The following is a 17,844-nucleotide window of genomic DNA, read 5'->3' on the forward strand; positions in this document are numbered from 1 at the left end:
AGGAAGTGAACAAGGGGTGCAACCAAGTGTTGAACAAGCCGCTCAACAAAGTGCAGAACCAACTGCTCCACAAGTTACACCCCACCATGAAATTGAACCAGTTGATCCAGTGCCAAGAGTAGAAGAAGAAGGACAACCAAGTGGTACCCAAAAAGCCAAAAAAGGAAAAGATGGTGTAAAGAAGGATATTGCTAAGAAAGCATCACATCATGTCCCTCAGCACTTGAAGAAGAAGGGTATTCCAGCAGGCACAATCCTTGGGCTACCAGCGGATGGAGGAAAATTGCTATTTGGATACAAAGACTCATGGGCCAGAGAAATATACGAAACCGAGGTAATAAAATTACTATTTTTTATTAATGTATTGTCTATGTGTTATATCGTAATATTTGTATTAAGGATTTTTTTATGTACTTTAATAGGATCATCAAGATGCGGTCCGTCTACTCAAACCTACCGCCGCACCAACAAAAATGCTTGTGTGGCCTTTATCTGGTGAATGTGAAAGGTTCAAGTCAATTGTTGCCAACTCGGGGTTAGCTAATGCCGCCGAGAAATCATTGTTGGAACATGATCGTGTGGCCATATTGGCGTTCGTGGAGAGAATGTATCCTGAGACCGATACTTTCCATATGCCGTTTGGGGAGATGACGATTACCCCGGATGATGTTGTGAAGATTCTTAACCTTCCCGACCAAGGCACAACTGTGAAGTTTAACTACACAAAGCAGTTAAGTTGGGCACAACTTTATGCTCTAACTAAAAAGTTCTTAGGTTGGGATGAAGAGACAACAACAACATAGTTTAGGAGGCATGCAAGTTACAGAACAAGACAGATCAACATTACATCTTTGATGAATATGTTCCGAGGCACCTTGGAGAAGGAAAAGAATGGAACGTTAACTGATGAGCAAGTGAACCACGCTGCCACCGCATATATCCTTTGTGTATTGGGATGTGTCATATTTCCCAATACTTCTGGCAACCGGATCGACGCCAACCTTGTACAACTTTTGGATCCTCTCCATGAAGTCGGTGACTATTCTTGGGGCACGGCATGCCTAGCATTCTTGATGGAAGAGTTGAGAAAGTCTTCGAGGCTAGGAACCTTCCAAGTTGCCGGGAACGTGGATCTATTGCAGGTTTTTTCTTTAACTCTATAAATCACTCTATAGTTATTCGGTAGACAATACATATGATGCATATTCATAACTCCAAATGACGCATATTCGGTAGGAAATGATCCATCTCTTTTTTCGAATGTTGGTTATTCGGTGGCTAGGTACTTATTTTTGTTTCCGATTATATATATTCGGAAATATTCTTTTGATATTAGCACCGAATAAACAGGCCAGAAAAACTATAGGTTACTGAACTCCAAATGACGCATATTCGGTAGGAAATGATCCATCTCTTTTTCCGAATGTTGGTTATTCGGTGGATAGGTACTCAGTTTTATTTCCGATTATATATAATCGGAAATATTCATTTGATATTAGAACCGAATATACAGGCTAGAAAAACTATAGGTTACTGAACTCCAAATGACGCATATTCGGTAGGAAATGATTCATCTCTTTTTCCGAATGTTGGTTATTCGGTGGCTAGGTACTTATTTTTGTTTCCGATTATATATAATCGAAAATATGCATTTGATATTAGAACCGAACATACAGGCCAGAAAAACTATAGGTTACTGAACTCCAAATGACGCATATTCGGTAGGAAATGATCCATCTCTTTTTCTGAATGTTGGTTATTCGGTGGATAGGTACTCAGTTTTAGTTCCGATTATATATAACCGGAACTAATGTTTGGAAATTACTACCGAATATACACAATCTATTTACTAAAACTTGGTTTATTATGTATATAGGCATGGATCTATGACCACTTCCCTATCCTGAAGTTGGCCGGAGAGAACCCGGGGTGGTGCAAAGGTACTCCTAGAGGAACAAAGTATACATTTGAAGACAACCGTTCTTGGACAAAAGAGCAGCAGTTGATTCGCATGAGAGAGATTTTGGACCAATTGAAGGCCTCGGACGTATGCTTTGATCCATACAAGGAAGATCGAGCCAGTGGGCATATAAATGGTCGGTCGGACTTGTCCCTTTATTTTGGACCATTGTGGAACCCCACAGGATATGTGATGTATAACCCCTCTAGGTTGATGCGACAACACGGGTATATACAACATCAACCTGTGGAGAAAATGGGGGATTACTACAAATTGGAGTTGGAGTTGTGATCTTCTAGTGGTGATAATCTCACGATTGTTCACACAGTCCCACATACTGTTCTTGATAACTGGGATAAGAGGAATGACTTCATTATCGACACTGGTAGACGAACCACCCGAGGTGATGAAAATTCTCCAGACTATATGAGTTGGTATAACAAGGTATCACATCCTTTGGTTATCCGTGAAATCAAATCCAACACTACTGCGGTGGGTTCAAGTTATAATTGTATCATCAAAGATAAACCAGCTGGTTATGATAGACTGGTGCGTGTTCTTATATTTTTGTTCATTTTATATTATTCCTATAAATCTTAGGTAATTACCGTTTGATGTTATGTCATTACGTATAAAAAACAGGTGAATAGGTTCAAGCGTGTTTCCAAAATGTTAACTGCATGCCTGAAGAGCGGAGATCCCATGCCAGCTGAGAATATCAAAGAGGCTAGAGATCTAGTTGATAATATGGATAACGAAGATTATGATGCCCAGTTTGGGGAGAAAGTCACGAAGAGGCATCAGCCCAAGGTGGCAGTATCAAAGACGGGTAAAAGAACTCGATCTTCATCGAGCGCTGAAGCTGCTCCAACTGAAGATGCTCCAACTGAAGGTGCTCAAACCCGTGGTCGTGCAGGACTGGGAGGTAGTCACGGTCGTAAAGTAAAGAAGAGCAGATAAATAACAATGATTTGTGGTGTACATTCGGAAGTTTGGGTAACTAAGTTAGACAAGTTCAAATGACAATGATTTGTGTGGTACATTCGAAAATTTTGGTAACTAAGTTAACTTCCGATTATTTCAAGTTCAAAATTTGAAAAGTATCAGTTTTTCCCAAATTCTGATTTTTGGGCCATCGTACATTCGGGACTTTACAAAAAAAATTATCCTCCGAATATTACAAGTTCAAAAAAAACCATGCCATGGCTCTAGGTGGTTCCAAGGGCCAATATAGAAGGTTAGACATCCCATATTCGGAAGTTTTGGTAACTGAGTTGACTTCCGATTATTTCAAGTTCAAAATTTGAAAGTATCAGTTTTTCCCAAATTCTGATTTTTGGGCCATCGTACATTCGGGACTTTACAAAAAAAATTATCCTCCGAATATTACAAGTTCAAAACAAACCATGCCATGGCTCTAGGTGGTTCCAAGGGCCAATATAGAAGGTTAGACAGCCAATATTCGGAAGTTTTGGTAACTAAGTTAACTTCCGATTATTTCAAGTTCAAAATTTAAAAAGTATCAGTTTTTCTCAAATTCTGATTTTTGGGCCATCGTACATTCGGGACTTTACAAAAAAAATTATCCTCCGAATATTACAAGTTCAAAACAAACCATTCCATGGCTCTAGGTGGTTCCAAGGGCCAATATAGAAGGTTAGACAGCCCATATTCGGAAGTTTTGGTAACTGAGTTGACTTCCGATTATTTCAAGTTCAAAATTTGAAAAGTATCAATTTTTCCCAAATTCTGATTTTTGGGCCGTCGTACATTCGGGACTTTACAAAAAAAATTATCCTCCGAATATTACAAGTTCAAAACAAACCATGCCATGACTGTAGGTGGTTCCAAGGGCCAATATAGAAGGTTAGACATCCCATATTCGGAAGTTTTGGTAACTAAGTTAACTTCCGATTATTTCAAGTTCAAAATTTGAAAAATATCAGTTTTTCCCAAATTCTGATTTTTGGGCCATCGTACATTCGGGACTTTACAAAAAAAATTATCCTCCGAATATTACAAGTTCAAAACAAACCATGCCATGGCTCTAGGTGGTTCCAAGGGCCAATATAGAAGGTTAGACAACTCATATTCGGAAGTTTTGGTAACTGAGTTGACTTCCGATTATTTCAAGTTCAAAATTTGAAAAGTATCAGTTTTTCCCAAATTCTGATTTTTGGGCCATCGTACATTCGGGACTTTACAAAAAAAATTATCCTCCGAATAATATAGTCGTGTTTAGAAATACTAACCTAATCGGTAGATAAAAATTTAAGTTCACTACCGAATGTCTTATTCGGAGGGAATACGTGTATCGTTAGCAACCGATTGTAGTGCATCATTGATACGAAACCTCAACGGCCATATTTTCAGAAACCTCAACGGCCATATTTTCAAAAATTAGAGCCGTTGGAACTCTAATCTGTATAAGGAGGGTAACCCCTCTCAGTTATTATTGAGTAAAAAATCAGAATGAAAAACCTTTTCAATGGCAAGTCCATCATCAATCGACAACATACTTCGAAGATGCAAGCGAACAACTACATCAATTGCAGCAATGGAAGAAGAAATACAAAAAAGGAACAAACAACCCAAAAAAATTAAACCATCGTTAGTGGCAACGAAGGAGGAGGAAGAGGAAATCAAGGCTAAGAAGCGAGGTGAAGAACAATTCCATCATATAGAAAGATTAAAACAAGTTGAGGAAGAGACCGAATGGATAAAAAATTATTACATTGTGAAAGATCTACCCAAAGAACAGCAGGACGATCGTATATTTTGGATTAACGTTTCATTGGGTCCTTTTGTTGGTAAGTACAAGAAGCCACGCCACAATTATGAACCATCCCATATTTCTTCAAGGGTGCACCATGTTATAAAATTGTGCACCGAGTACAACCGTATTCTTACTAGGCACAAAGACGACAGGTTTGCGGCACAAGATGCTTATTCCAAGTGGAGAGGAGAGTCGTTTATACATTTCAAAGCCGCGTTGATTGTTGCATCTCGGACTGGGAAAAAAGAATAACATGTGATGTTTGAGTGCTGTAAATTCAAATTTTTAATATTAATCGGCAGTTTGATAAAATATGGAATTCCCGAATATGATTAATCGGATTGAAGTGTTATAATACTGTTGTTCCGATTACATAGTTTCAAAAAAAATTATAGCCGTGCCTCGAAATACCCACCAAATCGGTAGATAGATATTTAAGAGTTCTACCAATTATAATATTCATAATCAAAACGTGTTCTACCGATTATAATATACATTTTATACTCTTTACCTTTAATACCATCGGTCTTATAAAAGACAATCTTAAATGGGCATCCTATCTTCTTGGTATTGCTTCGGTATTTCCTATTCGTCTTCCGTACGTACTTACTATTCTTTCCCTCGTGACTCTTTCGCGTCCCACATCGCTCACAAATCATTTCAAATCGAGTGTCACTAACATGATTATTTTGAACTACCACGCACATGTTATCTTTTGTCTTGTTCATAAGCCATTCCTTTGCCTCCTTCTTACTTCCAAATGTCTAAACGTGCATAAAACAAAACAAATCTAATAAGCATAACCATTTAACATATAAATTTTGAAAAAAAAGAAAAGTAGTAATGAGTATACCAAATCGTTTGCATAGTACAGGGAAGTGTCGGGCCTCAAATAGAAATCATCAACAAACTCTTCAACAACCTGCATATGAAAGCAACAAATTATTATACAATAATCGGAGGTTATTAAATAAGTAAAACTCCCGAATATACTATATTCGGAATCCTATCGGTTACCCAAAACACCCGATTTATGCAAATGAATGTACACAGTTTACTGAGTGCAAAACATGATATAATCGGAATCTAAAATATATAGTACAACAGCCAAATATAAATAACCGGGAGATAACTTTAATCGATAAACATCCGATTTTAAAGTTTTCGGAAATTTTATTTTGAGGCCACTGTTATATTCGGCAGTCAAATAATGTTAAACTATTACCGATTGTAAAGGATAAGAATACTGAGTTTTGAAATTTTTTGAGGAATTCGTTTTTGGGGCCATTCGGAGGTAAATAACTCTACATAACTACCGAATGTAGATTTTTTTGGAAAACCAGTTTGGGGTTTTTTCTCATATTCGGCAGTAAAATACTATCTTGGAACTACCGAATATACATATTTGGTACTTAGTGTGTTATATTCGTAAGTTTATTCGAGAAATTATCTACCGAATCTGGGTAGTTCATGGCATTCAATGCATGCAATAATCGGTTTTTCTTGTTTACAAAAGCACACAAATGCATGCAAATCGAGTATTTGAGTTTCTTAACACAATACCTGTGTTTTACATGCATCGTTAGCTTCAATATCGGGCGATTCTCCATTTTCTTCCATGAAAGGGTCGTCTAGGTTTTCCTCTCCACAAAAGTTTGGATCATTCAACATATAACCCAAATCGTCTTCTCTAAACGGTCGTGAACCCTCAACATTTTGTTCTTCGCCATGATTCTCACCTTCTTCTTCATATCCATCCATTTTGTAGTGATAAAATGGGTTTTCCCTTTTTTTCCTTCACATTCTTCTCTATAACTCTAACAACTCAAAAATGAAAAAGAAATGGAAAAAATGAAACAGAAATCATTCTAAAACCGACTACAATCGGAAGTCTGGGTAATATTTTGGCTTCCGATTACAATCGGAGGATAACAATGTTATCATATCCTCCGAATATATAAGGGTAATTTCGCCATTACGAATTACGCGAGATAAGGGCCGGCTACATTTCCCCTTTGGGTGACCTTTTTTGTTTTATTGTTGGCTCCTAAATCCTTTTGAGTGGCCCCTAAAAACGCGAGGATAATTATCATCGATGGTAACAAAATCACGGCAACAAGGGCAGATGGTTTCATATTCGCACCATGATTTTTCCTGTCATGTAAAATTGAAGTTTTAGGTTCACCATTTAATTTGTTTCTGGACAAGGCTTCTGTGGAAGCAACTTCTGGGGATCTCGAACTACTCTTTAGGTTGCAAGATGAGCAGCAGCTAGGAGATAAATAGCGCAAAGAGATGAAGTAGAAGTTTGAGAATCTGGTTTCAGGAAAAAAACAAACAAAAAAAATCGCCGAGGAAATGTAATACCACATGGTGATTCGAGCTATTATGTACTAAAACTATAATTTTGTAGTGGAATCGACTTTCATTAATTGGTGTTCTCTTTCTTTCCGGAAGACTCAAAATTTTGTTATCCCAAGCTATTACAGAAAATCTTATTTAGATCAGCTGAAACAAGAGCAATGTATGTAAAATGATTTTTAGCCTTTAAAAGATGTATTTGTGCCTACGGGTTACTAAATGGACAAATTAAATAAGAGACGATTTTCTCACAAATCGGATATCAATGAGATACAAGAACTGGAAAACAATTACAACAATGAGATACAACACAACAAGGCTCGTAAAATACAAGTACTTGCATAAATCGTTCTAAATATCACTCAGAGCAGCTATATTACAAAAAACCGATAAGGAGGTGTAAGGTTTTTACTGATCTAAAGGCAACCACTCTACCTCTAGATCAACTTCACCAGATTCCACATTCTGAAGTTTGAGGGACATTTCTTGTTTTACCTTTCCATCAATGATATTGATGATGCTGTCATCAATGAGGGCATTATCATGCGACTTCAACCATTTTCCAATTTGCATATTTGCAAACATTCCTGCGTCTCCAAATGCTGTTGCAGAGGTGATCAATGGCTGGAGGTCAATTTCGGCTTCCCCCATGATGTCATCAGCCGAGAATGTATCATAATCAAACACTTGCTGTGTGTCATGAATTGAGGAATTAGTTTGAAATATTATGGACTTTTAGCAAATCTATGTGAGCAACCTAACCTATATGTTCCCACGAAAAACAAATTGATTGTACAGTGACCAAGGGAAAGAAGCTACAGGTGTTAACACAAAAAAAAAATCATCATTGCTCACCAATTTTATGGCTCCAAATTGCTGCGGAACTGAAAGCATAAGCTCCTCATCCCAAACAGGATTCAAGTTGCTCGTTACTACTTTCGTCTGTACCTTCTACACAAGAAAAGGAAAGAATAATGTTACTATTGAAAATGAAGGTCAACAAGAAACATAAACATTGTGCATGCAACAAAAACATACATTAGCATGTGACTATTTTTAAACGGTCTGGGAAATCAATTAAACAGTGTTACAAAACCCTCATCTCTGGGGGCCACACGAAGATGATTTAAAGCTGACTCTCACCGAGCTTGCTCTCTTCACCTATGCAGCTCATCCTCACGCAGAGCCCATACTTAAATATTTAAACCACTAACGAGTTTATAGGACATAAACAGCGACAAAGATGCCCGGATTTACCAAATTACAAGGGCTAATTTCAGCGAGAATAATCTAATTGTGGAGAGACTGAAGAAAATCCAACCCCAAAACCATCCCATGATTTTAACAAGAATAAATAATCTAATGGAAGAAAAAAAATAAAACTATAAGCAACAGTGACTAACCTGCTGTCCAAGCTGCAGAACTACGTACGGATCACTTGATAACATATCTCTAATCGCTAAGTTTGTGCCTTTTAGCACTTTGATTTTTAGTAATCCAATAAATTCAACCATGCCTTCCTGCTGCAAGTTACAAAGTCAAAGAATTATTGCACTAATTTTCAGTAGATAGCTGCAACTGGGCATTGTAAACCGAATATCGTTCTTGGTAGATCTCTCTACTTCTACTTCATGGTCATATAATGCAGATTAGATGTGAAAACATCTACGAGAATGTGATCACAGAATATAATAAGCATTTTATTCAGCATGATCACCTGCTTTAAGAATATTTGGAAGTCTACAACTATGAGACTCATTTCACCATTAGTTGATACAGCTTGTTAAACAAAAATTATGGTTGAAACACAACTGTTTATGCCTATGAAACCCTAAATGTGGTGACCTCCCTGAGCAAGTATGGGATACCATCTATATGACGATAATAAAATACAGAAGTATTTGATTGTAAAAAAAAGTACCTTTATTACTTTGCATATACGGTATACCAAGTGAATTATTCAGGAATTTGGATAGATAAAGATGCCTCAGTAGTGTTTTTCAAACCTATGCATTCAATACCAGGTAGAGAAGAATGTAGTTTGATTTGTTTACCTAAATGTAGTATGTATCGTGTAAAATTAGAAAGAAAAAAAATGAAGAAGAAGATCAATAGACTCCATTTGGTCTGACACAAATCTATACATTTATTTTATATGTGTAATCAAGTATATGTTTCAGACACCTATTAAGTTTGGATTGATTAATAAAAAAAATGGTCAAAGAAGAAAATAATTACGTGATTCCTTGATGTATCCGATGTACTTCGGAAGGTATCCATAATCTTTCTGGAGATACTTGTTTGAAGAGAGCTCCTTCCAGTATTCAATGAAACGATCCGCAAGCTAGGTTTCAGAAATTCCTGAAGCTCATACTTTGACCTACATTTCAAATGAAACCAGTTACACTAACTTTATATCTTTGCATCCCTGATTCAGTCACTTAAAAAGTGGTACAAGTACAGTACGGTAATATTATAAAGAAAGAAAAAGAAGGAACCAATTTTAGCACTTTGAAAACAGCAAACTTGCGGAGCAATGGTTAACATATACTGCAATATATCCCTGGTTCAACTCCATGCGACTCCATAACCAATAATTTTAAGTCATCAACATAGATAACTATCATACTTTTTTTTCCCAAAGATTCCAACAAATGAGAAGATACTACTTTATCAGAACAAAGTTCGCATTTCATTAGACCTTTACTTTAATTTTTAAAAATCAGTCCACATCCAGATACCAGCAAAAAGCAGAATTGTTCCATGAGTCACTAGCTCACCAACACCTTACATCATAGATACACCATACAAACACGATGGGAATTAAAGGGATGAAAAAAATTAACTATCTATTGGGAATTGCACCAAGGAGACAAACATATGCTCATGATTCCTAGGGTGGTAAAGTAATCTGGGAGAGCATTTGCCAAAATATCCAGATACCAGACAAACATTGGCTCATGATTATCTATTATGTAAGTAGAGTTATTCAGTGCCCAAAGGCTGACACAAACTCAACCTCTTGTTTGCCTATCCGAAGTTAATTGAACAAATTTATAAGAATTCCAGCATGGAAAACATGCAAGATTATAGCTTGTTTGATTTACAAGTCGACGGGGTATAAAACTAACTTGGGAACTTCATAGGGAGTTCTTCTTTTGTATAAAACCACCTTTGGTTCTTATTTCAACAATCTGGCAGGTAGAGTCAGAGCCCTTCTTTTGTATAATACAGGTGACAACCCCCGAATCATGCTGTCACAAGGAAATATAGCCACCATGATTACAAGCTAATTGTTTGGTGAGCCTATAAACCCCCCAGTTAAGAATCAGAAGCTGTACTTTCTTCACCTATACTTCAGTTCAACAATGTTGAAGAACATAAACTTAAAAGGCTTCACTAATTCCTAAAATAAATTCAACTGATAAAGAAAGAGATGATAATAGCAAGAGGGGCATCAAAGACAAGATGCATGCACTTGCATGAGCTGGCATCCGCAAAATCAACCGAACATGATTACGACGAGACAGAACACAGACATGGTGACATACCAGACCTCAAGAAAGTAGGGCATGATAGAGTATAGAAGTAAATTAGATTTTAAATGTAGAACTCAATTACATGATAAAGATATCATTGAGATATCTAACACCACACTTTATAATTTAACTACTTTGCTGTTATAACAAGTGAATTTCTATTTCGAGCATTTACAGTGTCATGTCTCACCTAATTAGGTAAATTTATTGTAGATATCGCACAAAATTCCAACATCTCACCGAATTACATTGCTTGCTTTTAGCAGAGGGAGGGAACATGTAATTTGGGGACAGGTTTTTTACTAACTTTAACTTTTACAAGTGGTACCGAGACGAGTGAAGTTGATTGAGGGTATGCCAAGCTTTTATGTTATTTATAAGAAACCATGTCTAATCATCGTCCAGAGACAAACGTGCTGTCCATAGTACAGGTGCAAGAAATGTTGAACATGTGGTGAGATGTGCACAGTGACCTATTTGGATGTATCCAGGCTTCCTTAATGCAAACACATGCACAAACACACTCGTTTATATGCAAGTATCAACATGCTGTTTCACAAGGAAAATTGACACACCTGATGAACTTGGAACGTTGTTCATGACTTGAATCTGCTCCAGGCTTTGTGATTCCATCAGGTATAAAAGCCTCGTAGATTGAATTGGCAGAAGAATTTCCACCAACCTCAATCATGGACTCAATTTCTTCATCAGACCAATCATCTAAGGTGACTGATAAGACCTGAATTGTACAAGTAAAGCAAAAGCATCTTTTAGAAGAAGAATAGTTTAAAAGAGACCCAAAACTTTAAGATAACAAAACAACTCTTGTACAATAAAAAAGAACAGTGTAGCTCATGTCTCACATTTTTGCTAAAGGATTCAGTCTTGTTAAGGAAGCTCATGAAGTACATATTTAAACAGTCAGATCTAGGTATTTACCACAAAAACTGGACAGCATATCTAGGCTATCATTAAGACAGTTCTACATACTCAATTTCTATGATCCAAATGGAAGTGAAGCATAATTCTATTGCTGAATTAGCTGAGAGTCTTTTCCACGAGGAAGCCCTACTGAGGTTCTATCAATTAGCCTGTGCTGCCCGTGCAAATATGTGGGTGATATGCATGTGATAATCATGCTGCTACTTAAGGTCTTTGGGTCCAGACCTCCAAGTATTTTTATATTTTTAAACTAGTTTTTGGAGAACAGAATGACAAGATAAAGTACAGCTAAGCCTAGTGTACGTGAACTACAAAATTACAATTCCATCAAAGCTACCTTTGAAATATGAGTACCAAGACTTCGGTGTACACCACAGCATTTCAAGCATAGAAATACTCCAATATTTGCTGACCTGAAGAAAGCGAAATATAAATGTCACATATAATAAAGAAAGAAAAAATAAAAAGATTAAAATGGTGTAATGCACAATGGCACATCGTATCATCAATATATAGAAGACACGGTCATAAGAACTACGAAAGGGAATGAGTAAAGTATAATTTTGGCACATTTATTGAGAGGGTATGCATTATTTGTCAGAATTTATCAACAAAGGTTCATAGATCCATCTGAATATTTTTTTTTACAAGGAGATAAGGTAGTGTCGAAGAAAATATACATGCTTTTATTTCCAGAGTCGCAGCATCCTAAATCCCCAGGCACTAACAAGTCCGAAATATTAGATCATTGTCATTAATGACTTTTCTATCCCCATGAGTGTTATAACTGATTTCCTTCAAGAGCAAGCCCTGTTAAATCCTTCCCTTCTGAATATGTGATCTTCCGAGGCTTTCTAATTAATAGCATCTTCTCAATAAATTAACTAGTAACGGTTCCAACTTTTTCAAAGCCCAAATAGCAATGGTTTTCAATTTTTCAATGATCTTCCACCCAACTTACAACCTTAGACCCCTACAATGTGTGCACTGATATCAAAATAACTAAACAAGAAAATCTTCAAGTTAAAGAAACAGTGTTATTGTGCATTTATAAAAGTCTACGGATCCCGGTAATGAGGTGGTTGACCAGTATTGATCAAGAGCATCATATTATGCAAGTTCTAGAAAACAAGATTGTGAAAGAAAAACCACTAAGCTTTGGGCAGCATACAGTCGATTCAGTGATATTAATCCACAAAACTGAAGGTACGAGTAAAATTCAATAGATGTATATATCATGGAGTGTTGAATACAAGAACTTACGCCCACTTAGGATCTGGAGCACCACAGTCTGCACAAGTGCGGTTATCACTTTGATGCATTAGTTCTTTCAATTTCCTCATATTACCTGTAGGAAGAAAGTATGTATATTACTAAAAAAACAACAAAAAAGAAAAAGAAAAATTCAAACGTGCACTCACAAGACAGCATGTCTAGAAATTATAAACTGTGTTGCTAATAGAAAACCACTTCACACAACATCAATGCAATCAATGTTTAATCGTAAAGCTCCAATTTTCACCAAGGACACAGAGCCCTCATTTAATGCCTGACTCGCCTGACCTAAATGGCTTTCTAAACCATAACAAATTACTCAGACCTAGGCTCTCTTTTCCTCACTTTGCATATTTCCATATTAGAGTCTGAATCACTACTATTCTACACTCCAAACAAAGTTCTCTAAATCACCCTCATCATCGTTAATGATAAGAATTTGAATAGAACCATAAAACATACCTCCAGAAGGCCTCCCGGAGCCAGGTACTCGGTTACTCATACTGTAAATATGTGTTATAAGCCACCAATCATTCAAAAATCCTTAATCACCTACACTCATACCAAATCCAGTCAGGAAGCTACGACACATAATTTGCACACAAAAAATATGAAGAGCAGAAAATGTTTCCCCTAAAAAAGCAAAAAAAAAAAAAAATCCTGAGTCAAATCAAATAAAGCAAAAACATATAGATTCCAAAATTCAATCATAAGATGTTGTCAAAATTCAATCAAAACCTAACATTATCATGGTAATAATTGTTGTTATCAATTTTTGACTAATCAGAATTGATAGAATTTAGATAAGAATGAGAAAATGGGTCAAATGTTTGTGGTAAAAATCAAAATAGGATGAGATTATCTGGAAAGATCTGTGATTACCAATAAAATCGGTTCAGATGGAAAATGTTGAGACTTTGAGAGGGACAGAGTCTGATTGTTTTGTTTTTGTTTGAAGAAGAAGAAGATGATGAGGAAGAGGAAAAGGGATATACCCCTTGTTGAAATCATCATCTAGGAAGGAGTAATACTTTTCTTCATTTTTCTATAACACGTTACACGTTCAATTTCGCTGTCGCATTATCTTCAAGAGGGGAAAAAGGTTACGGGGTCCCACTGCCTCACAAAATGGAATGTTGTCCCCAGTTTTGTTTATCTGACTATCTTTTAGGGAAAAACCGGGATGCCGGAAATGTCAATGCATAAAGGTCGTATGTTGTAACGACTCTTTAACGATCTTCTCTTTGTGTGTCCTAAAGTTTGTTAGCCATTAATGTTTTTTTCTTTCCTTCATATAATCTTATCCAAGTGTCTCGTAAAGTTTGTTGGCTATTACTTTTTCGATTTTTTATCGGTAAAAAACTGACGTGGACTATCATATCACTGTTATCATCATCCAATAACTTTAATATTGTAGGATAGTGACAGAGATTTCTGAGAGCACTTCACTTTAACCAGCCAATTAGCGTATCAAAAACCGAGTGATGTGGCATTCACCGTTAATTGTCATCTTTGCGCGTAATGAGATTACGATCATAGAGATTTCCCAAGTTAACTTCTTCATCATCAGATGTAAATGGATGGATGAATGAACGATAATATTTGTTTCGTTTTTTAAAAATTTCATCTTGATCTTAACTCCATCCATTTACATCTAATGGTGGAGAAATTAACAAAAAAAAAAAAAAAGTCATGAATTTAAGTGGAGGGATATACTCATGTAGATGGTGAAGTTTGAGCAAAAGAGTAAAATAGGCATTCTAGGTAATTTTGAGACCAAGGGTAAAATGGTAATTATACACACCAGAGGCAAAACGGTCGATTTATAACTAGAGGCGAATGTCGTTTTCATCAAGTTACGGAGCAGGGGCAAAATGGTTTTTTATCAAAAGTCGAGCAAGAAGGGGAGATACGATTATTCTGAAGCTCCTAAGTATCCACGACAGAAATGAAGTTCAAAAGATGAGGCTCAGCACATAAGAAACGTTTTGAACATCTGATACGACTCACATCGCTAGAAGACGAGTTCGGCCTTGACCTTAACCCTTGTCGCCAAAAGACGAAGTGCAGCATCCTCAGCCCTTGCTGTAAAAGACCAAGTAAAGCCCTGACAATAGTCCTCTTTCTCAAAGGACAAGTCCAGCCCCAACTACATCCCTCGTCGTCGAAAGTCAAGTTCAGCCTTGATTACAACCCTCCTGTTAAAAGACAAGCTTATCCCTGACTTCATCCCTCGCTACGAAAAGACGAAGTCCAACCATGATTTCATCCCTGATCGCTAAAACACGAGTTCGGCCCTAACCTCGGTCCTGATGGCCAAAAGACAAGCTCAGGCTTAGCTTCAGCCCTCGTTTTGGAAAGACGCAATTTAGTCCTCATTGATCAAAATCAAATCTTACAAGAGACACATCCCTTGTCCTACAAGGCACTCATAGCCATGATTTCTAGCATACATTCCAGCGAGACGCGCTGATCATGATGCCATGATTCCTAGCATACGCCCCCGCGAGAGACACTGGTTGTGTAGGCTCTAAATACTCATCAAACGTTCACGGCTGACTCTTGAAAATGAGCAGAGACTTAATGTACGACATTCCATATCCGCGATCAGAGATTGATTCCGAGTACATCTCCGCGGGATACAACTGGTCATGTCTATATAGGCCATGACTCGTCGCGAGAATCGCGGATACGGAAGCTCTCCAAAATCATATTCTATCCAACCGAATCACCTTAGCAGCTCACTCAAGGTGTAATCCAATCAAACATTTTAGGCTTTGTGAATTAGGTTGATCCCGGTAGTTAAACTCTTAGCTCAAGATTCACGTGTTGATGTTGTCTCCACTCGCAATTGCTCCAAAGAATCCATCTGCAGGGTCTCGCGATTTCTACTTATATAGAGAGTTACAAGATTATTACACTTGTCCCACAACTTCTACTAGCATTAACGCTTTTATGAATGATTCTCGGATTGATTTGGGGTGCATAATAGATTGATCTATTGGTTTATCTAGGATTTATGAATGGTTCTTGGATTGATTTGGAATGCATGATAGATTGATCTAGTGATTGTTCTAATGCTAGTAGAAGTGGTGGGATAAGTATAATATTCTTGTAACTCTCGATACAAGTAGAATTCGCGAGACCTTGCAGAGGGATTCTGTGGAGCAATTGCGAGTTGAGATAACATCAACAAGTGAACCCTGAGCTATGAGTTTAACTACTGTGATCAACCTAATTCACAAAGCCTAAAGCGTTCGATTGGGTTACACCTTGGGTGAGCTAATACTTGGTGGTTCGGTTGGATAAAATCTGATATCGGAGAACTTTCGTATCTGTGGTAAAAGGAGTTTTGGGGATACCACTGAGCTAGATGTGAAATTGAGCGAGATCTTATTGCAAGACGGAAAGCTCGTCGACCTTATCACAGGGTACTCAGGAAGTTTACTGCACTTCTTCATTTTACTCATAACTTCTTTATTACTTATTCGATTGACCTCGTTCTTTTTCCCTTTGGAATCGTATTTTCATCGTCTACAGGATAAAGTTAGTAGAACACTTAGGAATGCTCTGACAAGTTCGTGACTCAATCAAAACACGTTGTAAGAGTTGACGATAGGATACGGAAACCTATATAAATAATATCACAGTCACACGGTGTCTACAATGTAGACGACAAATACGGGTCGAACCCATAGGGAGCGGTGAAAAATACCGTAACCAATATGTCTAATGAACTTACCAGAAATGATACTTTGGGATTTTTGTAATTAAGGATCTAGAAAGAACGAAATCAAAAGAAAATTAATTAAATTCAATGAGAAAGAGAGTCAGTAACCAGGGTCTACGATGTCCACCACTATTTCTATCTGATGCCGAAAAGAATTCATAATTCTAAATACGCGTCTGTATCTTTGTTCTATTGCAACACCTATTATCGGTATATTTTCTCTAATATAACTTGCATATCCTAAGCATAACCCATCAAAGTCTCCAAATCATGGCTTATCAAATTATAATGGAAAAAAAAAATCATTGAAACTACATATTTATAGATTTTTTTTTTGATGGACATATTTATAGATTTACGATTATTATTTGCGTCGTCTATGTATAACATAAACATGAAATATCAAATACTATAACAAATAAAAATTGTAAAACCATATAAATTAATGCACTTAGGCTATTATATTACAAAGACAATAAAGCAACAACAATTACTCTATATAAAATCAATAGAGCATAAATATAAAATTATTCGAATTAATTTATAATTGCCTAAAACCAAATATTATCAATTTAATCGTGGTCTATTATTAGAAATGGTTTCCACCGAAGAATTCTACCTACAAAATCATAAGCAAAACATGGAGATGGATTTCTTAAAACCCATAAAAAAGATTACAAAAGAAAATGAGAAATTAAACTGTTAACCGTCGTCACCGGCCAACAATCTCATTTCTTATGCTCTTCACCTCCAACGCGCCTCCAAAGCTTCAACCTCCTATCTGTATAGTACCCTAGCGACATAAACCCCACCGGAAAATTCACCCCCTCGCTATCTCCTAGGTTTGTCTTTTTGTTTCCCCGCCGATGACTCTTGGACCTCTATGTATGGATATGATTTTTTGGGTCAAAGTCCATAAGAAAAACAAAATACTTGCACCAGCACTAACTTAACCTCGCACCAAAACAAACTAGTTGATGATTTATTCCCACGGACCCATGGAAACACTTGCCTAGCCTAATTGAATATTAAAATTGCATAGTCTTGGATTGTGATTTTGTGCCTTCATATATCTCTTCAGTTGGCTACGTGTTGCCTTAAATCCAACCAAAGTAAAGTTTGCGTTCCACAAAATGCAAGACACTAAGATCTCTTTAAATCTTCAACAATGAAGTTTTGGGTGATGTAAACTCCCATAGCCAATAACGGATGTTTAAACAGTCAGGTTTGTTCCCTTCCGTAAAATGTAATTCAACTCCAC

The 17,844-nt window shown here is 36.8% G+C and overlaps 1 protein-coding gene across 2 annotated transcripts; it reads right to left on the reverse strand.

The window, feature by feature from the left end:
• Positions 1-7,309: 7,309 nt before the first annotated feature.
• LOC113290188 (probable ADP-ribosylation factor GTPase-activating protein AGD13) lies at positions 7,310-13,893 on the reverse strand. Of its 2 annotated transcripts, none has more exons than XM_026539743.1 (9): positions 13,736-13,893; positions 13,316-13,405; positions 12,842-12,926; positions 11,916-11,991; positions 11,212-11,375; positions 9,336-9,477; positions 8,501-8,617; positions 7,953-8,048; positions 7,310-7,787 (listed from the first exon to the last, which is right to left on the reverse strand). In XM_026539743.1, exons 2-9 carry the CDS (start codon positions 13,353-13,355, stop codon positions 7,506-7,508), a joined length of 1,002 nt encoding a protein of 333 aa, XP_026395528.1. In that variant the 5' UTR covers positions 13,356-13,405; positions 13,736-13,893; the 3' UTR covers positions 7,310-7,505. The 2 variants fall into 2 exon arrangements, with proteins under 2 accessions (XP_026395528.1, XP_026395527.1); XM_026539742.1 differs by having other exon boundaries at positions 8,501-8,620.
• Positions 13,894-17,844: the final 3,951 nt, after the last annotated feature.

The sequence above is a fragment of the Papaver somniferum genome, chromosome 6 (assembly GCF_003573695.1).
Source record: "Papaver somniferum cultivar HN1 chromosome 6, ASM357369v1, whole genome shotgun sequence".
NCBI lineage: Eukaryota > Viridiplantae > Streptophyta > Magnoliopsida > Ranunculales > Papaveraceae > Papaver > Papaver somniferum.

Excerpts from the sequence above, each read along its gene's own strand:
- LOC113290188 (XM_026539742.1), bottom strand. The coding sequence starts at position 13,355 with ATGAGTAACCGAGTACCTGGCTCCGGGAGGCCTTCTGGAG. Across the intron at positions 11,376-11,915 it reads TTGGTACTCATATTTCAAAG|GTCTTATCAGTCACCTTAGA; the intron begins GTAGCTTTGATG and ends TGTACAATTCAG. Across the intron at positions 8,621-9,335 it reads CGGATACATCAAGGAATCAC|CAGGAAGGCATGGTTGAATT; the intron begins GTAATTATTTTC and ends TGTAACTTGCAG.